General features: G+C 35.7%; 1 protein-coding gene across 1 annotated transcript in view; it reads right to left on the reverse strand.

Moving 5' to 3' along the window:
- The window catches only part of LOC140620398 (uncharacterized), a 108,832-nt gene that overhangs the window by 16,269 nt on the left and 66,427 nt on the right, over nt 1–26,136 (reverse strand). The window contains exons 10-12 of the mRNA XM_072804609.1: nt 19,302–19,405; nt 16,066–16,242; nt 13,060–13,272 (exon numbers count right to left, since the gene is read on the reverse strand). Coding sequence (XP_072660710.1) covers nt 13,060–13,272; nt 16,066–16,242; nt 19,302–19,405 — 494 coding nt within the window. The remainder of the gene's footprint in view (nt 1–13,059; nt 13,273–16,065; nt 16,243–19,301; nt 19,406–26,136) is intronic.

Consider the following 26,136-nt stretch of genomic DNA (forward strand, 5'->3'; position numbering starts at 1 on the left):
TTTTAGATTGACAGAAAAATTGAGAAGACAGTACAGAGTTCCCCATACATCTCCACCTATTTTTTCTATTAACATATTGCATTATTATGGCATATTTGTTATAATTAATGAACCAATGCTGACATATTATTAACTAATACTTTGATATTTCCTGAATTTTTAGCTAAATCATTTTTTTGTCAAAAACTCAACCAGGATACATTATATATAGTCACCATGTCTCTAGGCTCCTCCTGGTTGTGGAAGTTTCTAATATTCTCCTTGTTTTGATGACCTTGACAGTTTTGAAGAGTACTGGTCAGGTATTTTGTAGGATGCCTCACTATTGGGAATGTCTGATACCTTCCTAATGACCAGATTAGGGGTATGAGATATTGGGAAGAAGGTTACAGAAAAAAGGTGCCATTTCCATCATATCATATCAAGGGTACATGCTTCCAACATGACTTATCACTGTTGATGTTGACCTTGATCACATGACCAAGGTGGTGTCTGTCAGGTATTTCTACTGCAAAGTCACTATTTTTACCTATTTCCCCTTTCATACTGTACTCTAAAGAACTCACTATGTGCAAACCATACTTACGGGCAGAAGTTATGCTTCACCTCCTTGGAGGCAGAGTATTTTACATAATTTATCTGGAATTCTATACAGGAGATTCATCTCTTTTCCCCCATTTATTTATTCCATGATTTATGTATATTATTATGGGTTCATGAATATTTACTTTCTACTTCAGGTTATATGGGATGCTTGGATGGCTCAGCAGTTAAGCGCCTGCCGTTGGCTCAAGGTGTGATCCTGGGGTCCTGGGATTGAGTCCCACATCGGGCTCTCTGCATGGAGCCTGCTTCTCCTGCCTCTGTCTCTGCCTCTCTCTCTCTCTCTCTCTCTCTCTCCCTGTCTGTCTCTAATGAACAAATAAAATCTTTTAAAAAATTGTTTTTATACTTTAGCCTATTAACTCCTACTACTTTATTCTGTTGCTCAAATTGTTTCAAGTTTGGCCACTGAGATCTTTCCGTTATTCCTAAGTGAAATGTCTCATAAATCAATGTCTGTGTGGGTGTGTATGTGTGTTGGCTATTTTGAACACTTTCTTACTTTCTGGAACTACAAGATGCTTCAGGTTAATTCTGCATATTCCCTGCCTCAGTCCTAGAATCAGCCATTTTTCTAAAGGGCCCTGGATCCTTTTATTAGAGAACGTTATTAGAAACAAAGATCTAAGTACCAGATCTTCTTGTTGCTACTGGGGTTTTGTGGTTTCTAGGCCTTCTCATCTAACAGAGAAACAAATATATACATTTATACTAACTTATGAATATGTATACATTGGTAAATATTCCTATATGCAGTCATTCATATTTATATTAAGCTAAACATGAGCTCATACTGATACCTCCAATTCTAATGGATTATAAATGGATCTTTCTAGTTTCTTCCCCCTGCTTATCTGTAAACTCCCACTTCAACAGTGAGAAAATTGGTTCCCGTAATCTGTCATTCATTTGTATAACTGTTCCATTTCAAAACACATTTATAGTAGTATTAGATTAATAACCAAACTCCCAGGGTGAGCAACTTTATCAGTTAGAATTCAGTGCTTATGTGCAGTTCCCATTTGTTTTTAGTTCTACCTACTATACTCATTTCCAAAGATTCTTAGCTCAGTAACTTTTCCCCCATCATCTTCATAAAGGTTGTTTTATACATTTGTTTTGTTTTTTGTTTTATACATTTTTAATAGTTAGATTCTTTTGTCATAGACTATATTCTTTTCTGGGACTCCCAAACCTCCTAAATGATTTTTTTAATTTGCACACATTAAGGTTTACTCATTGTGTTATACAGTTGTATGCGTTTTGCTAAATGTATAAAGTATCTACCATTATAGTAGCATACACAGGAATTTTATTGCCTTAAAGATCCCTATGCTTTACATATTCAACCCTTCCACCCTCCCCTCAAGCCCCTCACAACCACTGATCATTTTACTACCTTTATAGCTTTACATTTTCCAAAATGTCATATAATTAGAATCATATGTACTCTTTTCATACTGGCATCTTAAACTTAACAATATGCATATACGTTTCTCAATGTCTTTTCATGGCTTGATAGTTTATTTTTATTACTGAATAATATCCATAGTACAGAAAGCTGGTATAAACATTCATGTGCAGGTTCAATTTTATGAAAGGTAGAAGGCCAGTGTCTAGATTTGTTTTTCATATGGACATCCAATTGTTCCAGCACCATTTATTGAAAAGCCTGTCCTTTCTCCATTGAAATGCCTTTGTTCCTTTATCAAAGATAAATTGACTGTATTTATGTGGGTCTATTGTTGAGCTGTTTATTCTGTTCCATCGATCTGTCTATTCTTCAACAATAATACACTGTCTTGAGTACTGCAGGTTTACAGTAAGTCTTGAAGTTGAGTAGTGCCAGTCCTCCAATTTTGTTCTTCTTCAGTATTTTGTTAGCTATTCTAGGTCTTTTGCCTTGCCATATAAACTTTAGAATCAGTTTGTTGATACCTACAAATAGATTACTAGTATTTTGATTGAGCTTTTGTTGAATCTATAGACCAAGCTGGGAAAGACAAACAACATTCAGTCTTCCAATCCATGAATAAGAAATATTTGTCCACTAATTTAAAATCTCCTTTATGGGACATCTGGATGGCTCAGTGGTTGAGCATCTGCCTTTGGCTCAGGGTGTGGTTCTGGAGTCCTGGGATCGAGTCCCACACTGGGCTCCCCTCAAGGAGTCTGCTTCTAAATGTGTGGGAAATATCAGAAAGGGCGACAGAACATAAAGACTCCTAACTCTGGGAAACGAACTAGGGGTGGTGGAAGGGGAGGAGGGCGGGGGGTGGGGGTGAATGGGTGACGGGCACTGAGGGGGACACTTGATGGGATGAGAACTGGGTGTTATTCTGTATGTTGGTAAATTGAACACCAATAAAAAATAAATTTATTATAAAAAAAGGATTCTGCTTCTCCTTCTGCCTATGTCTCTGCCTGTTTCTCATGAATAAATAAATAAAATCTTAAAATAACAACAACAATAATAATAATATCTTCTGAGTTTTAATATTTTTTATATTTTTTCATACATAGACCTCATATATATTTTGTTAGATTTACCTTTAAGCATTTATTCTTTTGGTGCTAATGTGACTGATGTTGTGTTTTTAATTTTAATTGTTATTGCTATTATTTAAGAAATCAATTGACTTTTGTATATAACCTTGTATATGGCAGGCTTGTCTTATCACATTAGCCAGGACTTCCAACACAGTGTCAAATAGGAATGGTGAAACTTTAGTTTCATAGTTATTTCCCAAACTTGAGACCCATATCACCTCATGCCTGGATCATAACTACAACCACTAAATGAAGCGAGGATATTTGTGGATTATTAAACCAGTAGGTTTTCATTGATAATTGTTAAAGACTCTCCCACCTATTGGATCAATATGCTCATTGTGTCACTGGTAAGTAGAATCCAGCCCAGAACAAATAAATCTTTGCTCAACTCTGAGTTTCCAAATGGAAGAGTTTTAAAAAATTTATACCAAATAAAAAATCAGAAGTTTGCAAAACTAAGTTTCATTGAGAGATAAAATAGTTGCTAAAAGAAATTCCAAAATTGGATTTTATATATCTAGAACCAAGACTGAAGACTGGACACCACAGAGTTTAAATGATGAAGCTACTTGAAAAGGTAGATATCATATGTGACATAGCAGAAATTTTTACTTCACAAGAACAAGAAAAGCCTATCTGGCACTAGAAAAAGGAGCCTGGGATAAATAGGCTAAAGAGAGACTGGATGTCCTTATTCAAACCCCATTTGTGGTTAATTCTTGGTATAGCAAAGAAATAAGGGGCAGCAAAACATTCATATTTAGGGGAGAATCTCAAAAACTGAGGGACTATCTCAGGAAATTTACAAATTTCCCAGTATTCAGTACCAGAGTAACATGGCACCATCCAGAAAATGAATTAGATATGTCTGAGGGAGGAGTTTTAGAGGACACTGATACAGATTATTACCTTATCCATAGCTCACATGGAGATATCAGGGATCCAGAAGTTATCTCATGCCCCAATGAACTTCTCAGTTCAAGTACTGAGAAGACTAATGACGTGGGAGAGGAATGAACTTCGAACAAGTTGGCAACAGGGTTGGAAACCTTGAGACCAAACCAGATAGGTATCTCAAGCCCATGATATTGCCCAAAATGTTCAGACAACAATATGAGCCTCATATAATATATATATTATATAATATTGTGATGTCCAGGATAAACCAAATCAGCAACACTACAGCAGAGAGCAGTATGGGATTGAAGAAGAGTATATGTCCAGTGGCCCTTCTCCCTGACTTTTTTTCTAAAGCTTTGCATCTAGGTACCATCCAAAGATGAAGGAAAAGAGAAAGAAAAAGAAAAGAAAGAAAGAAACTCTGACTTATTATTGAACTATAAAAGAACTAATCTTTGCACTGGACAGAAACCAAGAGATATAATAGCATTATTTTGGCTCAAAAAAATCAATTAACTAAGCTAAGCATACTGGAACTGTTAGAACTACTAATGTACTTTAGAGCAAACTGTGGACTTTTTGAATCGAACTATTTCATATATTCCAATATTAGAAATATTTCGTATTTCTCATCGTTATTCCTGTAGACTTTAGGTTCTCCATAAACTAGCCCATCTTTTATATAGAGGCCAGATTTATGAACTTCAATATTACTACCACCCGACCATAAATATCCTATTAAAAATGGATGATATTTTACATTAAAGATCTCAAGCAACTACTCAGGACTCACACAATTGAAAACCCTTTCCCAGATATGTCTCTTTAAACATGATCTTGATACTTAACCTCCATTAACGTCCTTTCACAGTTGTGTAATTATCTGTTTATATTCTTCTTTCCCCATTCTAGATTGCAAGTTCTCTGAGGGCAGGTGGCATGTCTTATTATAGCTACTGTAGCATTAGCAATGGATATATCTTCTGCCTTTCAGTAGGAACTCAACAAATGTTTGTTAATTCTTCAAAAAAAGATTCTTTTTTACCAATTTCTAACCTTGTAATTTGTTCATATAATGTCTTCCCCTCTTTTTTTATAATGAAAAATGGGATTATTTCCTGTAAATTCACCATTCCCAGTGATGGGTTTCAAGATACACTGGCCCAAAATATGGCACATTAGAATACTGAAATTTCAAGCTGAAAGAATCTGTAAAATGGCAGGGGCAGGAAAGATTTTCTGACCTTTCCCCGAAGCAGGTTGTAAGATTCTAATGTGAGGGATGCTCTAGTATACTGGTATATACCAGTAGGAAAGGAGCATCCTTATCTCCAAAGATAGAGGGATGCTGAGAGAAACTTAAATAAACAGGCCTTGTGGTTTCCCCAGGTTTACTACACTTAGCTCCTATTTGGTCTTACTTTATTTTTCTACAGCTCTCCCCTCTTCATCAAAAGTAGCACTAAAACATCCTGGCTTAACTATTCCATCCAGTCTTCATTTCCTTTAAAGTGCTCCTGTGTCGTGTACAACTTATATTAAATAAATACGCTTTTCTCATTCATCACTCCTTTGTTATAGGGGTCCCAATTGAGAACTTAGAAAAGAAAGGTATTAGAAAAAGATATTTCTCCTCTCCTATACAGGAAATTTCTCCTCTCATATAAACCTTACCTTGAACTGGATTACTTTCTGTGACTGTAATCTAGATCACTGATTGTACTTATTTGTTCCCTCCAATAGACTGTAAGCATCTGAAGAATATCCCTTTTTCAACTCTTCTATTAAATATAATTAGAGAAAAGAATGAAAATTTAATATAACTAAATTTCAAAACGATAAATCTTTAGAGATTCTTTTATTCCTTTTCTTCTTTCATTTAAAAATCTGTTTTAGACTCTTAATTAGAAAGAAGAGACTAAGGATTACAGGTTACCAGAGGGGTTACCAGAGAGGACATGGTGGGTGGATGGGTTAAATAGCTGATTGTAATTAAGTCATGCACTTTTCATGATGAGCATCAGGTGATATATGGAATAGTTGAATTGTATACCTGTAACTAATACAACACTGTTTTAACTAAATGGAATGAAAATTAAAATTTTTTTAAAATTTTTAAGAAATTAAAATCTAACTCCAATACAAACTGATTAATGAAATGGAGATGGGAAATAAAAGAAAATATGTGGGTTCTGAATATAAAAGGGCCATGTTGTACATTGTGTGTCTTCCTACATATCAATAACAAATACCATGGGTGCTTGGGTGGCTCAATAGATCTGGTGTCTGCCTTGGGCTCAGGTCATGATCTTAGGGTCCTGGGATTGAGCCCGATCCTGGGCTTAGCTAAGAGCCTGCTTCTCCCTCTGCCTCTCCCCCTGCTCATGCTCTCTCTCTTGCTCTCTCTCTCAAATAAATAAATAAAATCTTAAAAGAAAAAAAATACCAACTGGACAAAGCCATGTTGGAATACTGATGTGTGCTCATACAACTGCAAGTTAAAACATCTAATGCACCTTTCCCTTATCAGAAGGGAAGAAGAAAAGGACACTTCCTACTCATACACCAATGATATTTTAACTTCTTATTCATTATTTGTTGAGCACCTATCAAATGTCAGGCCTAACTGAAGAGTTTGGGATATTTTATTTTATTTAAAGATGTATTTATTCTAGAGAGAGAAAAACCAGCGCACAAGCACTGGGGTGGACGGGGGCGGGGGGATTCTAAAGCTGACTCCCCACTGAGCATGGAGCCTGGCATGGTGCTCCATCTCAGGACCCTAAGATCATGACCTGAGCCAAAATCAAGAGTCAGCTGCTCAAGCTACCCCAGAACCCCTAGGATACTTTACAAACAAAGCAAATGAGAATCTCTCCCCTATGTTACTCATATTCTAGTAATCAATACACATTCTATTATACACTATACTATTATTAATGATTTTCATCAGCTTTCTCTTTTCCAGGATGACTCTCTCAATAATTTATTCTTATCTTAAAGTCTGTTTACTCCCAAGGGACAGAAAATCTTTGTTGCTGCCTCAAGCCTCTCTGTATATTCTTCAAATCTCTTTCATAAAGACCAAAACTAATGCACAGATTGTGGTCTACAATAAACAGCACACTGTGAGATCATTTTCTAGAAAACTCAAACAAAATAATTTATCTTACAACTTTATTAAAAGTCTCTTCAAAAAATTTTGATTAAGTAAAACAAGATTTCTACCCCCAATTTCCGGTTCTACATGTAAGAAGCTTAGAAGTCACTATAACATCTTAATAAATAAAAAGCTAAACAGATAGAAAAATCAACAGCTCCTTTTAGAATTGTAAGAGAAGTGAGGATACAGGTAAACTGTCTTCCCCCAAGAATGGAAAGACAGGCAAATACAGGACATCACAGCTTACCGGAGCAAAGACCCACAAACAGAAACTAATGCGAGAACAATGCCTTCATATGAAAACTTGAACTATAATTAATGAATTGTTTAACTGAGCCTCAGTGAGGACAAGTTTGAGAGTTAATACTCAAGGGGGTTTCAGTCATAGACAGGTGCCTATACTTTGATGACTGTATCTCCAAGAGCTCAACGAGGGTCCCACAGTGAATATCAGAGAAGAATTTCCTTGTGCTTCTGGCAGGAGGAGGGGAAATGAACCATTTTGAAATATACCATAGCACTTTGTTCTTCTTAACAAGAATTGCCCACAGGAAAAACTAGTTAATTATATATAAAACTTTGGGGTTTATCTGAGCCTAAATGACATGGGGGAAGGGAAATATCCAATTCTAGCCCATTCTACCCATCCCAGAACTGAGAAGCACTGGTGAAGTTCACAGACCAGAGATCATAGGCTCACTAAAAACATGATTTATCATTATTTACATACAACTAAGTTTTTACTGAATTTTATACTTTTCAGTCCACTTATCTAGCTTAGTGTACATAGTCCATCTTATAACTTCCTAAAAATATGAATTATCTTGAACTTTTTAGTTATGTATACGTGTAGACAAGAGGAAAAATTAAATAAATTTGTAATGAGAGAATCTTTCCTAGTTTCTGCAAACTAAACTCTTGCTGATGAATAAGGATCCTGCTAATGTGGGGTATGTCAATGTGTGTATATCTTTCTTTCATACTCTCATCACTTTTTAGCTTGTTTTTCCTACAATTCTTATATTTCGTTTTCCTTCACATTGATTCTTAGTGATGAGTTCCACCCAAGTTTTTCTTCTTTAAATTAACAACTTTACAACTGTCCCTAGTGAACTGCAATAATGTCTGTTGCAACTTGAATCTTAACTACATCAAAATCTATTAAAGTGATTTCTCCTACAGCATAACAATTTCATAGTAACAGAAACATTTGTTGTTACAGGATGAGCATCACTTGATTTAAAGATGTCTGCCTAGAAATATTTTCAAATATACAATACATTGGAAACATTAATGCTTTTAAACAATTCAATCTTTATCATGAACATTTGTGGAGTAGCTACATGGACTGAGGCACTGTTAGGTTTTTAAGGTATAATCATATTGTCTGACTTACCTTTGAATGCACCTTTATTCTCTTTGGAAATTATAAACATGTCTTACCATACCCTCTAAATATATGCAAAGGTGGGCAGCCCAGATGGCTTAGTGATTTAGCACCACCTTCAGCCCAGGGCGTGATCCTGGAGTCTGTGGATCGAGTCCCACATCAGGCTCCCTGCATGGAGCCTGCTTCTCCCTCTGCCTGTGTCTCTGCCCCTCTCTCTCTCTCTCTCTTTCTCTCTGTCTCTCATGAATAAATAAATAAATATTTTTAAAAATAAAAATAAAATAAATATATGCAAAGGAGAATAACTAAGACCAATATTACCATTCTGTTTTCAAGAGTAATGTAATTCCAGCCTAATGATTTCTGGTCAGATGCAGGGAAAATGAAAAAAATATATGCCTGATTTTTATGTTTTAACACAGTATATTTAGAGCAAAAAATCTAAGTCAGACAATCATGTCAATGATTCACTAAACAAATTATAAAGAAAACACTACAATAAATATCGAGGTAAAGTACAAATAATCAAAGTTCTGTTGGAGGCTCTTCTCTGCAAAAGTACCAAAGTAAAGGCTAAACATCAATGCTGTTTAAATGGTAAATATCATTTAGTGGTAGCCTCAGAGTCCTCCAATCCTCAGTTAATTACATGGGTCTGGTATACACAAAACACAGGAGGAGCCCTATCTGACTTCAGTGTCCTCTGACAGTGTGTGGGGGAGACCACAGCCAAGGGGCCAATCCCAATGAAAAGCTAGAATAGAAACTTTTCAACCCTGGCCAACCTTTTATTAACTACATAAAAGGAGTGACTGATTAGTTCATTTACATGGATCATTCTGGGGTAAGACATGCTATTGTTGTTTTCTTAGCTTATTATTTGTTTTGCTGTATGAGCTTAGGGGTTAAAGGATGTCACTACAAATATAAGAGGGCTAGTCCAGCCTTTGCTACACAATAGATAGTCAAAAATAATAGTTTTTCTCCTCTCTGTTTTCTTTGCTGATCTTATTAAAATTATCAGAAAACTCACCTTTGGCAAGAATAGTCGCACATTTTTATAGGCTTTAGCAGTATTTAGGAGTACCTGGCTTTGTGGAAAGACTCTTCAAACTTTCAAATCTTTTAACAATAATTTTCCAAGGCAACAGTTTTTCTAAGAACAAGCTTGGAATTTCTAATAGAAACACCAGAAAGCTGAAGATCTCTACAGAATGTGCAAGCTTTGATTTTAGGAGGCAAGTTAACAAACATAACAGATATGTAAATATGTCATAGGCTAGGAAGACCTCCAAAATCCTACCTTAATTGGAAATTTTTACCAATATTTGGGGGGAGGGTACAGAGGGAGAAGGAGAGAGAATCTTTAGGAGGCCCCATGGCCAGTGCAGAGCTTGACGTGAGGCTCGATCTCAAACCCTGAGATCATGACCTGAGCCAAAATCAACACAGACAGGATATTAACTGACTGAGCCACTCAGGTGCGCCAATTTTTACCAATGTTTAAAAAAAAAAAAAAAAAAACAGGAATAAGATTTCTTCTGCAGCGTTCACGGATTACACACACCTCACCCTTTGTATGTTGGTGGCAGGGGGAGAGGGAGGTGTCTGATGTTAAACACATTGTTAGATCCATGCCCATTTTTTTAAGCACTGAAATATTTCTATTTAAGATGGTAAATAGCTTTGGTCTGAGCTCCTAGTTTCCCCTGGTTCTCTGGCTATTCTAGCATGAGAGACCCTCTAGAAGTCATGGCCCACTACTGGGGTGGGAGGACAGGGACTGAATCGCCACAGAAGAAATGGCACCCTGATAACATGGCCAGCAATGCCTCATCTCCATCACAGATTCCCAAGGATCCTTTACTCTTTTTTCTTCCTCCTCTCCCTTACTAGTCTCTTTTCCATTCACCTCCTGCCTCATACACATGTGTTGTTCTACAGGGGATGACCTAAAAGGAATGTCCTTAACCCTCTGGTCAGTGACATGCAATCAAGATATGGCATGCCAAAAGGCCTACAGAAACTCTGTGTTATGTTATACTCTGAAATGACCTGAATTTCTTCTTTTAATGTTCTAAATATCAAATCCCAAGTAATTATACCTTTATGTTCCTTGACCATTGTCAATCTCAATTAGTTCTACATTTTGGCTATCTCCATCCTCAAACAAACCAAATAATGCCTCTGGGTTTTTTTTTTTTTTTCAAGTTATCAAATATCTTTAAGAAGAAGTGATACTTGGGTTTGAAACTCAAATACATGATTGACTGCCTCAGGTACAAAGTGCACAGGAAATTCTGAACTAAGTTTTTCATCCCAAGAAGACCATCCTGGAGGGAAAAGAAAGGAGGTTCCTACTGTTGATGCACAATACAGGCTGAGAGGACACAATTTCAGACCCAGTCACTCATCTAACAAGCTGTCAACAAGATGGGTTCTAGGAAAACTGCTGAAGAAAAAAAGTTTGGTTTTGGTTGGGAATGACCTCCCTACTGTGTATATGGACCCTGGTTCCCTCATGGAAGTCAACCAAGCTTTTTGATCTTGGTATCATGAATCCTCCAAAACAGGGGCTTAGAAGGTATACTGATCTAGACTGACTCATTGCTCTGATACTGGCTGGTAGGCTCTGAGACATCCTGCAGCCAGACTCACATTTAGCTGCTTCATCTGAAGAACGAGCGTGTCAGTAGTTTCTCTGGCAGAATACTACTTCTACATATTAATCTATAAGTTTCCTCCCATCTTCCTGTGCTCACCAAATTCTTTCAATTGAATACCAAGAACTTCTTCTATTCCCTTAGCCTAATCATACAGAGATGAGTTACTCATACTACAAACAAGAAGAAAAAATGAAGAAGAAAAGCATGAGTACTTACTGTAGGGCAGAAAGATTCAAGATCCCACTATATACTTGAAGAGAAAATGTGCTCACTTGGAGGAACACGATAAACAGCCCACTGGGAAAGAGATAGAAGATAAAGGGCTCACACAGACTGGAAAAAGAGGATAGAAAGGCCATGAAAATCACCATCCAATTTGAGTATAAGGCAGCATAAAAGAAGATGATTGAGCATTGAGCTTGGCTGATATCTAGAGAAGATACAAATTTCCAACGCTGGCTCATCTTCTCCTTCGGAGTGGCATTTATCTTCACTGCCAAAAACTCTCCCTAGCAACTTCAAGACACACATACCCCAAACATGTGTCATGCAGTGATATACTATTACTCTCAGGAGTTCCAGAAGAGAAAGGCATGTTTACTTTGTGGATGCTGGTGATATGAAGGGAAAGCTACTTCCTGTGACACTCCTCCTATAGGTTGACAAAGCATTAGATGAAACTCTACTCTCAGTTAATCTGGACATAGTAGGGATGTTACCTGTTTCTTATCTTAGTTCACTTACCAGTTTAAAGACCATAAGGATGACACTCTGTTAAGGATGGACTTCTGTGAAATGAGATATAACCCATTTCACAATGCTCTTGTGAGTCAATCAAGAATGCTAATTAAATTTGTGTGTGTGCATGTACTTTTTACTTTTGAACTCTGAACATCAGTACAGCTCACCAGACACAGAGTTGCCAGTCTGTAGAAAAGACAGGGGCCCAAAGAATGATGAATGGTCTAAGCCTTCCCTCTGCTCACCCCCAGAAGTTCAGGTAAACTTTCCCATATAACCAGATGTCATCCTGGTAAGGAAAAATGGGAGAGGAAGCAGCCCCGAGTTTATCTAAAAGATACAGTCTGAAAAAATAAATAAATAAAATAAATAAAAGATACAGTTTGAAACATTGTTTCAAACAAGAATCGAAGAATAGAGCATTAACAATCTAGTTAAATATGTAATCTTATATGCTCCTCAATCCATAGAAGAATTATGATATTTAAAAGGTGCTATGTTAGTTGCTTTTCATGTCCCATCTTAAGTCAAGATGTTGAAGAAGAAGCCCTAATATTTAGAAACTAAAATTACTTCCTTACTCAAAATATAGGGTTTCCACTGGTAGAAATTCAGGCACCAAAAGCAGCAGTAAGGAAATATTGTTGAGTGGGGTCTTTCTAGTGCCTTGGGTCTCAAAGTGTGGTTTGCAGACCAACATCATCAACAGCTGAAAGCTTATTAGAAGCATATACACAGGTCCCACCATAGTCTATCTGAATTAGAAATCTATGTTATAAGACAATTCCCAGGTGATTTGTGTGTACGTAACATTCCAGAAGTAATGTCTAAAGGGTCAGAATTCCTCTCTAATCGTACCAAGCATAGGGCTGCCCTCCCCACTCTTTAGTAAGTGAAAGGGGACCACCATATATAACATCCAATTTCCAAAATGTTTATAAGTTAAAACTAAAAAACAAAACACTCAGAAAGTGCCATTCTCATATCTATCATTGGCAAATGTCTTAAAACATTTGCTGAGAAAAATACAAGCAGATGCTTACTGTTCCATCACACTGGCCATCCTTAATCCTCAGATACATTCCTGCGTTTTTCACACTTTCGAACATGCAAATACCAGAGCTGATTTTATGCACTTTCCAGTAGGATTTTTCAGACTGGCTTCCCACTCCAGTGCAGCTCCCATCAGGCTGGAGACACAGAGCTTGGCACAGGCTCGTAGCAAGTAGAATCTCGGCACTGTTGAGGAACACACCCTTCAGAACAACCAACAGAACAGAAGGCAGTAAGTAACAAGCTTATGTTTTGCTAAAAGAAGATGGCAGTAGGGTTCATTCTCTTATGGAAGTTGTAGTCATCAGATTATCAGAAACTTGTTGGCTAAAAGTAAGCAAAATAAGGAAGTAATTAATTTAACTGCTGTGCAAAACTAAACAATTAAAGGAGGTTTTCTGGCTGACTCATTATAATTTACATCAATTATTATTTATTGAGAGTGTAAGAGTCACCATCAGATGCTACAGAGATTTTAAAAAGATACAGGGATTCCTGGGTGGCTCAATGGTTGAGCTTCTGCCTTTGGCTCAGGCCATGATCCCAGGGTCCTGGGACTGAGTCCCACATCAGGCTCCCCAGAGGGAGGCTGCTTCTACCTCTGCCTATGTCTCCGCCTCTCTCTGTGTGTCTCTCATGAATAAATAAACAAATAAAATCTTTAAATAAGATAAATAAGATACAAAACACAAATATTTCTCTTACAAATTTTATAATCAATATAAACAAATAATTAAAATATTAATACAAAGCAGAATAAAAACAGTGTACTACAAGTGTACCTGAATTATGAGATGAACCATATGGATATTAGTTCAATGTATATATGTTGGAATGAATGAATGAGCAGAGTTGTCAAATATAATTAAGGTATATTTAAGTAAAACCCAAGCAATCAATAACTTAAGAAGATGTAAAAAATTCTTGAAAGTTTATTAGAATACACTAACACTGTAGAGAAAAAGATAAAAGGCATAAATATACAAGTTGCAGAAGACAAAAAAACACATGGCAAATAAACACTTAAAAAGGTAATTCACATTAGTTTATTACTCTAAAAATTGTCATATTTTTTTAAAGACTGTGCTCAACACTAAGGTTAACAAGGTGGATAATCTCCTAAAGGAATTGGGCAGTAAAAAAATTAAGGAAAAAAAGAGACAAACAAAAAAACAGATGCTTAAATCAGAGAACAAACTTGTACTTGCCAGAGGGGAGGTGGGTAGGAAGATGGGTGAAATAAAGAGAATTAATAGCATACTTATTTTGATGAGCACAAAGCAATGTATAGAATTGTTGAACCATATTGCATACCTGAAACTAATGTAACACTGTATGTCCATTAAACTTCATATTAAAAAAAGAAATGAACTTTACCCACAGAGGTCTGGCTTTTGTCTTCAGCTATTCAAAGGTAATTTCTAAATCTTTAGACTGTCAGGTTTGATAATTTTTTGTTTACTTGATGGCCTTGAGCCAGCCAAAGAGTAAAAATGTGATATAGGGTGGCACCTTTGAGTCACATGGTGTCAGCTGACCCCCTAAGAGGCTGGATACTGAGATCAGCCAAATGGACTCTTTGTACGATTGTATCCCAATAAAGACTGGGCACCAAGGCTCAGGTGAGCTTCCTGGTTGACAATGCTCCATGCATACTGTCACATATCAATGCTGAGAAACTAATGCTGTCCTGACTCTATGGGGAGAAGACAACTAGAATTTGCACCATCTGGTATTTTTTTGGAGTCTGTCCTATGCGTCTCCTCCCTTAGCTGATTTTAACCTGTATCCTTTCTCTGTAATAAACCATAACCATGAGTATGACAACTTTCAGTGAATTCTGCGTTGTTCTACTAAATTATCAAAACATAACAGTGGTCTCAAAGACCCTGGAACTCTGAAGTTTGTGTCAGAAGTGAGGATAACCATGTAAACTGTCCCCTCTAACTTCACAGTTGGTTTAACTTTCACAGGATTAAAATTGGTACATTCTGGAAAGAAAGTTGGCAGGCAGTATGTTCCCATAGTCTTAAAGGCTTCATATTCTGACCTTTAGATTCAATTTCAAATCATCTAGCCAAGAAAATGATAAAATATTGGCCAAAGACCTATGTCAAAGCATATTTTACAGTAACATCTATAGAGGTGGACAACCGAAGAGATTAATAATCCAGTGACTGGCTAAATAAATAAAACTATATACATAATCAAATACCTTATGTTTCAATATTATACAACTATTAAAAATTATGTTGTTTTGGGAAAAATAATAATGTAATGAAGTGCTTATTATATAGTGAATATAAAAGTTCTGAAAACAAACTGACTTTGATTTGAATCATGATCCACCATTTACTAGTTAGGCTATACTAGTCAGATTTTTAACTCCTCTGAAAATCTTTCTTCAATGTTTAAAATAAAGATAATATCTGTTAGTATTTTTAGGATGATTAAATACGGTTTGTTTGTTTTTTATTTTTTTGTTTGTTTGTTTTTTAAATATGATTTTGCATGTGATAAAGCTCTCAATAAAGCGCTTGGCACAAAACAGGCAATCTTTTAAATTATGTTATATTATGATTACAATAATACTTTTAAGGTAAATTCAGAAACACTATAAAGAAAGAAACAAAATGATAACACATAGACAACACTCAAATAGTGTAAAAATTCTACTTGTTAGAAAAGTTAAATATATACATAAATATATACATCCCAAATTTAAGAGTCTCTAAATTTTTATTAAGAATTCCCACATTTAGAGTTTTAACTTCCAAATGCAATTGAATATAAGATGTTACTCCCATCAGTTTCAGTGCTGCAAAAGCTAAAACCCTATTGCTTTCCAAAGTTCAGGTAAATAGAATGGCAATAGGCATCAATGCCACCTAGTGGGAAGAGATCTGATTACTCCTAATGACTCAAGAGTCCCTCAATAGAACAAAAGAAAGTAGATATTTAGCAATATACACTTTAATGATTTTCTATCATTTTACCTTGACAAAAACCACAAATTCTTTTGAAAGGTCTGCATAGCCTGCTGATGATTCATCAGCTACTTTGCCATGACGATCAAAAGTAACTATGTGACCAGGAACCAGTGCTGACTCAAGAAGTGCACAGCGGTTAGGCTGATAAAGCACCCGCAGTTCAGTGCAGTCTCCACCACTAGCCTGTCAAGAAAAATAAAAACAAAACAGCTCTGAATTAGCAATAGAAAATAATTAAATTTAGAATGTTTGGGCATTATATGTATGTACAGGTCTACTTCCCTCTATAGAAGCCTTGTATTATCTATCCTATGCTTTTGTAATTTAATTGTTTTGATTCTTCAGCCTGATTTCCAGTGTCTTATTTCAAGAACTCTCTTCTCTTGATTTCTCAGAACCCATGCTAGAGCACTGGGTAACACTAAAAACTTTAGTGGCAGGATAATTTAATAAGTTATTAATATGTATTTTATTCTTGTTTATTTTTCATTTCATTTATATATCCTAACCCACAACTACTTTGTTTTTTTTGTTTTCTTTCTATAAATTTATTTTTTATTAGTGTTCAATTTGCCAACATATAGAATAACACCCAGTGCTCATCCCTTCAAGTGCCCACCTCAGTGCACCACCCCCTGCCCACCTCCCCTTCTACCACCTCTAGTTGTTTCCCAGAGCTAGGAGTCTTTCATGTTCTGTCTCCCTTTCTGATATTTCCCATTCATTTTTTCTCCTTTCCCCTTTATTCCCTTTCACTATTTTTTATATTCCCCAAATGAATGAGACCATATAATGTTTGTCCTTCTCCGATTGACTTACTTCACTCAGCATAATACCCTCCAGTTCCATCCACGTTGAAGCAAATGGTGGGTATTTGTCATTTCTAATGGCTGAGTAATATTCCATTGTATACACAAACCACATCTTCTTTATCCATTCATCTTTCGATGGACACCGAGGCTCCTTCCACAGTTTGGCTATCGTGGCCATTGCTGCTAGAAACATCGGGGTGCAGGTGTCCCGGCATTTCATTGCATCTGTATCTTTGGGGTAAATCCCCAACAGTGCAATTGCTGGGTCGTAGAGCAGGTCTATTTTTAACTCTTTGAGGAACCTCCACACAGTTTTCCAGAGGGGCTGCACCAGTTCACATTCCCACCAACAGTGCAGGAGGGTTCCCTTTTCTCCGCATCCTCTCCAACATTTGTGGTTTCCTGCCTTGTTAATTTTCCCCATTCTCACTGGTGTGAGGTGGTATCTCATTGTGGTTTTGATTTGTATTTCCCTGATGGCAAGTGATGCGGAGCATTTTCTCATGTGCATGTTGGCCATGTCTATGTCTTCCTCTGTGAGATTTCTGTTCATGTCTGTTGCCCATTTCATGATTGGATTGTTTGCTTCTTTGGTGTTGAGTTTAATAAGTTCTTTATAGATCTTGGAAACTAGCCCTTTCTCTGATACGTCATTTGCAAATATCTTCTCCCATTCTGTAGGTTGTCTTTTAGTTTTGTTGACTGTATCCTTTGCTGTGCAAAAGCTTCTTATCTTGATGAAGTCCCAATAGTTCATTTTTGCTTTTGTTTCTCTTGCCTTCATGGATGAATCTTGCAAGAAGTTACCTCACAACTACTTTGGACTAAAAGCTGAAATTGACATGCACTACTAGGCTTTACCTCCAAAAAACTAAACAAATCAAGGAGGTTATGCTACAAGGAAACATTCCAGGTTCAAGGTACTATTTGAAATTTTACTCCAATTTCCCCTCATTACCTCGGTATTGTATTTGAGTATTTGTATTTGAGTCTGAAAAGGAAGGACTCATTAATAGCCTTGAATAGCTTGACCCATGATACTAAGGCCACCAAACTCAGCAAAATGCTCTTTTATAAGTATGGCAGGTAAGCAACAGGGCCATTCATCTTCAAGAAGCTATCTGATATTTGATGAGTACATTAGCAGTGACTGGTGTGAACTGAAGCTGAAGCTAAGAGGACTGTTACCGGATATGCTGATACCCCTATACCAGGAGAAATCTTCTGTGTTAACAAGATGAGTCTCATTCTAACATGGAAACTCTCACCAAACCGATAGGCTTGGAAGTAGATTTAATTTTATTTTAGAAAATAAAATAGTGGGACATTTCTCAAGCCCTTGACTTAATTGAATAGATTCCATATCTACTACATTCATATTTATAAGCACTTACTATGACTAGGACCTATAATAACTAAGCAGAATATGCTACAAAGTACAGCACAGGACAACTTGCTAATAAATCCAGAGCAGAGGAGAAAAGACTATGAAGAAAATGTGACTATCAATTACTTAGCCTGTATTTCAGGTCTACAAATTACATAAGGTTTTTTTTCAGTAATTATTATTTTCTTTTAAGTTAAATAACATGCTGAGTCAAATTCATGTAATACTGGGGTGCCTGGGTGACTCAGCTGGTTGAGTGGGCAACTTTTGGGTTGGTTCAAGCCACAATCTCAGGGTCAGGGGATAGTGTGCTTATCCTTACCCCTCTGCTCCCCACTCAGGCTTTCTCTCTCTCTCTCTCTCTCTCAAATAAATAAATAAATAAATAAATAAATAAATAAATAAAATATATTTTTAAATCATGTAATATTATATAATATTACATGAGGAAGCTGTAGCATGAATGCTAGAATTAGAATGCTTGTATTCAATTCCTGCTTTCAGATTTACTACCTTTGCGACCTTGGGGAACTCAATCTATCTACATGTCAGGTTCTTCTGTTAAATAGGTATAATAGAACTAAATGTTATTAACACATATTAGGCATTTACAACAGTGCATGCAGTCTCATTTTGCAAAATAAAGAGCTGGAATATATATTTTAAAACAGCTTTATATTTTAAATGCTACTTTTCAAACCTAAACTAAGCAATACAAAGTGTACTCAAGTGAAATTATTATTATTTTTCCCTAATAATATGCTCCCTGAAAGGGCCTTTGAGAAATCAGATCAACTCCTTTTAGATGCTTATGTAATATTTTGAATGATATCAGAAAAGTGGTTTACTTTGTCTTGTCTACATTTCAGTTGCTGAAATTTAGGACCATTTATGCATCAGAATCTCAAATTTAGTGAGACAAAACAGAATAATGAAAATGGTGAAAGTAAAAGCCAAAAGAAATACAATTTGATCTTATAAAAATATATTATATATGGATATAATACTATTAATATATGACAAAAAGGAAAATTACTACATACCATTCCACTGACAGTGCTATTGTCAACAGCAAGAGAAAGATGTCTCATTTCACGACTTTGGAAAATGCATATATTTCCTTTGTTGAAAATAACATCAAAGAGCCCTGGAAAATTAGCAAATAATTCATGCTTTTAAAGTATTTTTTCTTATTCAACTATACATTGAAATCTCTTAATAATACATGTTATAATACAGCTCAGTTAAATGTTTTGAATTAGTCAAAAGGTAGATGCCAATAACCTTTGATTATCTACAAGTTGCTCTGCAATTTGTTGGAATTTCCATGGAAAATCCCTCATGCCTTTCCAAGCTAATCAGTAAGCACCTGAGACAACCCCCCCCCCAAAAAAAAAACACCTGATGGAACTGATTCCAGGATGATAAATTATCATGGTATAAGAAACCATTTCCATTCTACAAATATTAGGGACTTGAGGTAAAATAACACATTATAATAATGCGTTATAAATAAAAGGATTTGAGCATTAGTGACTAATTTATATGATGATTATGTCATCATATATTTGATTGTTTTCAATTTACTTCTACATAACTTTTTACCTTATAATGTATGCTTCTTGAATACATGAATTTTTGTCTACTCTGTATATAGCTATATAACTATACTTAGAGCAGGGCCTAGAACATAGTAACTGCTCAGAAAATATTCTTTAAATAAGCTAATTAGATCCCCATAGCCTATGCAATAAGTACTACACACACACACACACACACACACACACACACACTCACACCCCTATCCTCATTTTGCAAATAAGGAAATCAATTCTCAGAGAGTTAAGGTACTATCCAAAATCCCTGCCTCATCACAGAATGGAAATTGAACCTAGGACTTCAGATCTTACCCTACTGCTCTTTCCATTACCAATAATCCTTCTGTTAGTACTTACAAACAACAGATTTTCAGGAATCCACTCTTGCAACAATAATAAATAAAGACCATTCTTCCTTTTACAAATAGGTGATTCTCAAAAAATAGTGAGTCAAATAAGCCAGATATAAAAGAATACATATTGCATGTTTTATTTTACAGAAAGCATAAAATATAGGCAATACACTGGACTCACCGAAGCACCAATATATAAAAAATATATAAAAGCAAGTATTAACAGATCTAAGGGGAGAAACTGACAGACTACAGTAATAGTAAAGAACTTTAACACTTGACTTATATCAATGGATAGATTTAAATAAAAAACCATTAAGGAAACACTGGCTTTAAACAATAAATTAAACCGATGGGCATAATAGACATATACAGAACATTCTATTCAAAATCAACAGAATACACATTCTTCTTAAGTGTACATGAAAGGGACACCAGAGTGGCTCAGTGGTTGAGCTTCTGCCTTTGGCTTGGGTCATGATCTTGGCATCCTGGGATCGAGTTCCGCATCAGGTTCCCTGCAGGGAGCTTGCTTCTCCCTCTATGTCTCTGCCTCTCTCTCTGTGTGTCTCATGAATAAATAAATAAATCTCAAAAAAAAGTAAAAAGGTAAAACTAATTGCAGTAATATTTCTATGTAGCCAAATATATACTTCTGAGTATATATCTAAAGAGTATGAAATCGTTCTCTCAAAGAGGTATCTATACTCATAAGTTCATTCACTTATGTAGCCAGGAAATGGAAAAAATCTAAGTATCCTTCAATGGATGAATGGATAAGGAAATATGATTTAAGATATATGGATATATATGAAAGATTTTCAACCATAAAGAAGAATTGAATTCTGCCATTTGTGACAACATGGACAGACCTTGAGGGCATTATGCTTGCTAAGTGAAGTAAGTCAGAGAAAGTGTAATACTACGTGATCTCACTTACATGTAGAATTTTAATTTTTTTAAACTGACTTAACTACAAAGTACAGACTAACAGTTACTGGAGGGGAGGTGGGCAAGGGGGAGGGTTAAATGGGTGATGGTGTTAAGGAAGGCACTTATGATGAGCACTGGGTATCATATGAAAGTGATGAAACACTAAATTCTACACTGAAACTACTATTACATTGTATTTTAACTAACCGGAATTCAAATAAAGGCTTAAAACTACAAAAAAAGCTGGACTCCTAGAAACAAAGAATAGAATGGAGGTTGCTGTTCAAAGTATACAAACTTCCAGTTATAAGACAAATGAATTCTGAAGCTCAAATTTATAGCACAGTGAATATAATTAACAATATTGTATTATATATTTGGAAGTTGCTAAGAGATTAGATCTTGAATTTTCTTGTAATAACAAAAATTGCAATTACATGAAGTGACAGATGCGTTAACTAACCTTATTATGGTAATAATTGTGCAATATATATTTATCAAATTGTCATGTTGTATACCCAAACTTGGATGTTTTGTCAATTGTCAATTGTCCCGATAAATCTAAAGAGTAAAAAGAATAAAATCAAGTTGCAAAGATTCCCCACTCCCCAAAGTAGACACACCAATCTCTTGGAATGTAAACTCTAAGTGGGCACAGATTTTATGATTTTATGTTTTATTCCTCTAGTATCTCCAGTATTTAAACTAGTACCAGTATTTAAATAAGTGTATGTATATGTGTGTCTCTGTGTGTGACTGCATCTAATGAATCTCTCCTTGAACAGAATTATAATTTCTAAAACAGAAAAAAAAATGGAAATCTCATTTATATTACAAAGTTAAGAGTTATCCACCATAAGTTTGATATAATAGAAATATTTTTTAAAATATATTTATTCAAGTAACACAAATTAACTCTAATATGAAAAACTGTACCACAAATCCAGTAGATGCCAAAAAAATGTAATAATATTTAACATTCACTTTCAAACCATTTTAATAGGGTTCTTAGTAAACTTAGAAATATGTTACTTTCCTATCACTCTAAAGGAAAAGTATTTAAAAATCAGTAACCACATCATATATAAGGGGGAACCTACTTTCCCCATGACTCTCACACTCTCTTATACCCCATACCATGGAATATAGTGCAACCATTGGATTGGTGCTTTGAAAGGAACTAAGTATTGCAGCTTAGGTGCTTTCTATCCCCAAATGGACCACCTTCACAGAAGGAAGATCCTTTCTGCTGTGCTCATGTGTAAAGGGCAGCCTCCATAGGTGAGCCTGTGGTTGTCCAACACTGTCTATGCTTGGGTAGATAATCTTGTCTCATTTGGGGAGAGTTAGTAAGTCCTTTGAGCTCAGATATAGAGCCAATATCCTCACTTGACCCATCAGTAATAATGTCGATATCTTGATTTCCACTTATCTGTGTTCTCTATCTTATTTTGTAATTGATTCCCTATACAGGAGGAGAAGTGAGTGGTATTATTTATTGACTTCTCTTCAAATACCCAATTCTTAATAAACATTAAAGACAATCCATTAATATTAATCACAAAACGAGAATGCCAATATTACTAACATTATTTTAACTTCTTAAGGATGTTCTTGCCAATGGAAAAGTGCTTGAAATCAAAACAATAAATTTAACTACCATGAATTAGTAAATTTATATCTGCAATGTCTGAAAAAACTCTTTAAATTAATTAGAGTGAAGTAAAGTGATAAGATTCAAAATAAATATATATCTAGACCAGTGCCTAACAAATAGCAGGCACTTATTAAATACTGAATAAATAAAACATAAAAACTGTATATTTCAAAAAAACCTGTACATTTCTACATATATTTGTATGTTATTTATAATGGAAAGGGTATTTATAATAGCAACTAAAACCCTCATAACACTAAAAAGACAATATAGTACCTATGTGAAGAGAGAAAAATTTTTAAATTTATGTATCATGTTCTGAATGAATAAATATAGGAAAAATTCCTAAAGGAAAAATCTGAATACTATGAAGTCATCAATTCTTTCCAAGTTTATATATTTAATGTAATTTTAACAAATTTTCCTTCAGGATTTCTTTTGGAGTGATTAATTTAATTTGAAAGAAAAACCATAAATAGCAATTCTGATAAATATTTTGTGCTATACTTTGCATATTACAACCTCAAGTCACTGGAATTTCAAAGCTCCTCCCACTCTCTGCTCAGGTGCAGCTGTTAGAAGCTACTAAGAAGGAACAGGAACATTGTTCTCTCTCTTCTGATTTTCCTCTTTCACCTTCATTCACCAGGTGAAGTTAGTACATGATTTATTGCTCATGTAAGTTGCCATGGAGGCCCTTCCTCTGTTTGGTCATTGCCATTTCTCTATCTAACCATGCAGGAATTAAAATAGTTGCTCTACTGTCCATTACACTAGATTAGCATCCTTGTAATACCATCAACAGCCTACTGCTACTGGAGAATCCTACCAAGGCAAGGCCTTTTTGCACTGGGCGGCCATTTGGGGTGGCCAGATGGCACCTGTTTACATGTTCTATCTGTGCCTAGTCTAAAATCCCTGAAAACCCAGTAATCTGTGCCTCAGATTCAAGAAAAATTAGGGGCTCAAGTTAATCTCTGACCTTGCTATGGTCCTTCCCTATAATCTAGTACTTTCCAGGTCCCCTGTCTTGCCACCCAACAAACAGCTAGCCTGGAGGAAGACACTAGTATATCACATAGACAAGCAGTCCCTAAGCAGCAGGCAGCCATTAGGTCAGCCAGCCATATTTCCATGAATTCAGTCGGTGAGAACAAAGCAAGCATAGCCGAGTTTAAACAATTTATTAGACCTAGCACAGCAGACAGCAGAAACTGCAGGTTCATACTGGTTTCCCTGGGTCCTGAGTCCCATCAGGGCAATACAGAGTGGGGCTAGATAAATGCTACCACACACACGGTGACTCTGGATCACACCTGAGAACTCCAAGTTTTGGAAAGCCCAAACATTAATAGGGGCTGCTGGCAAACCTGCTCAGTCTTTGCCCACAGAGAGATATTATCTTAATTAGAAAACAAATGTTCTCTGAGAAAAGGAGGGAGATTTTACTCTCCCTGAAGAGATATGTTCTTACCTTGCAGTATCTTCTTATACAGACATTCTTAAAGTAGCTATACATAGCTTTCCACAGGAAAACCAGATCATATAGAAACGTGAGCTGTGATACAAGGAGAAACAGTCTCCTGACAAAATGTTCTCTGCATATACACACCTCCAAACTTCCCAGAGAATGCCACATCTTCCATTTCGGTAGGGAACAGCAAAAAGACAAAGTGCTAGGAAAAGGTGCTAGAACTCTACTCCTCAAAACTTACCCCAGTCCTAATTCTCTTTATAGAAAGATACTTCAAGTCATAGTACATTAGAAAAATGCAAATCAAAACTACGAGATAGTACTTCACATCCTCTAAGAAGGCTATAATGGAAATAACAGAAAATAAAGACCTACATATAATATTTGAAACCACAAAATTCCTAGAAGAAAATATAAGCAATAATTTCTTTGACATCAGCCATAGGAGCATTTTTTAGATATGTCTCCTCAGGCAAAGTAAAGAAAAGCAAAATTAAACTACTGGGACTGCACCAAAATAAAAAGCTTTTGCAGAGCGAAAGAAATCATCAATAAAACAAAAAGGCAACCTTCTGAATGGAAGAAGATATTTACAAATGATATATCTGATAAGGGGTTAATACCCAAAATACAGAACTTCTACAACTTCAAAATAAAAAAAAAATAACCTGATTAAAAATGGGCAGAGGACCTGAAAAGACATTTTTCCACAGAAGATATACAGATGGCCAACACATATAATGAAAAGATGCCCAACATCACTAATCATTAGGAAAATGCAAATTAAAACTATGATAAGATATTACATCTGTCAGAATGGCTAAAATAAAAAACACAAGAAGTAACAACTGTTGGTGAGGATGTAGAGAAAAAAGAACCCTTGTGCATTGCTGGTGGGAATGAAAATTGTGGCAGCTATCCTCTAAATAAGACATAAAATCAGTTGGATTTTTCTCTATGATATAAAACACAAACTTAAGTCTCACTGACCACTGATGATACTGAATTGAATCCAAACTACAATGTATAACTTTAGTTCATAAATTACCAGAACAGCTCAAATTATACCCTGAATGAGTGTACATGCCCGTTCTCTCTTGATTTATTCTGTGATTCTAAGGAAAATTGCCTAGGAGGCACTGGTTGATAATAAAATGTGGTATGGGGGCACCTGGATAGCTCAGCCAGTTAAGTGGCTGACTTTGGCTCAGGTCATGAACTCAAGGTCCTGGGAGAGAGCCTGACATGAGGCTCCCTCCTCAGCAGGGAGTCTACTTCGCCCTCTCCCTCTGTCCCTCCCCAGCCCATGTGCTGTCTCTCAAATAAAACCTTTAAATAAATGTGATATGGTACAGGAGATAGGTTTGTGTAGCAGAATGCTCAAAGATGAGAAAAACTGGTCTTCAATCCTTTAAATTCAAGGAGTATGTAACTCTCAACTGCCAATCACCAGAGATGCATTTTCAGCTAAGCCTATGTGGTATATGGTTGTGTGTGATGATGACACTGGTCCTTGACACACCCAAATATGTGTGTGTGTAATACTAAATATCTTTTTCATGTACTTCTTAGCCATTTGTATATCTTCTTTGGATAAATGTCTATTCAGGTTCTTTGTTCATTTTTTAATTAGGTTGTTCATTTTATTGTTGAATTTTAAGAGCTTTTTATATATTCTAGATACTAGATCCTTATCAGACATAGGATTTGCAAGTATTTTCCCCAATTTTGGGGTTACCTTTCCATCTTGATAGTATCCTTTGATGCACAAGAGTTTTTTTTTCACAAGGGTTTTTAATTTGAAGATATCCAACCTATTTTTTCTTTGTTGCCTGTGCTTTTGATATCGTATCTAAAAAACCC

The sequence above is a fragment of the Canis lupus genome, chromosome 28, assembly GCF_048164855.1.
Source record: "Canis lupus baileyi chromosome 28, mCanLup2.hap1, whole genome shotgun sequence".
In the NCBI taxonomy this organism is placed as follows: Eukaryota; Metazoa; Chordata; class Mammalia; order Carnivora; family Canidae; genus Canis; species Canis lupus.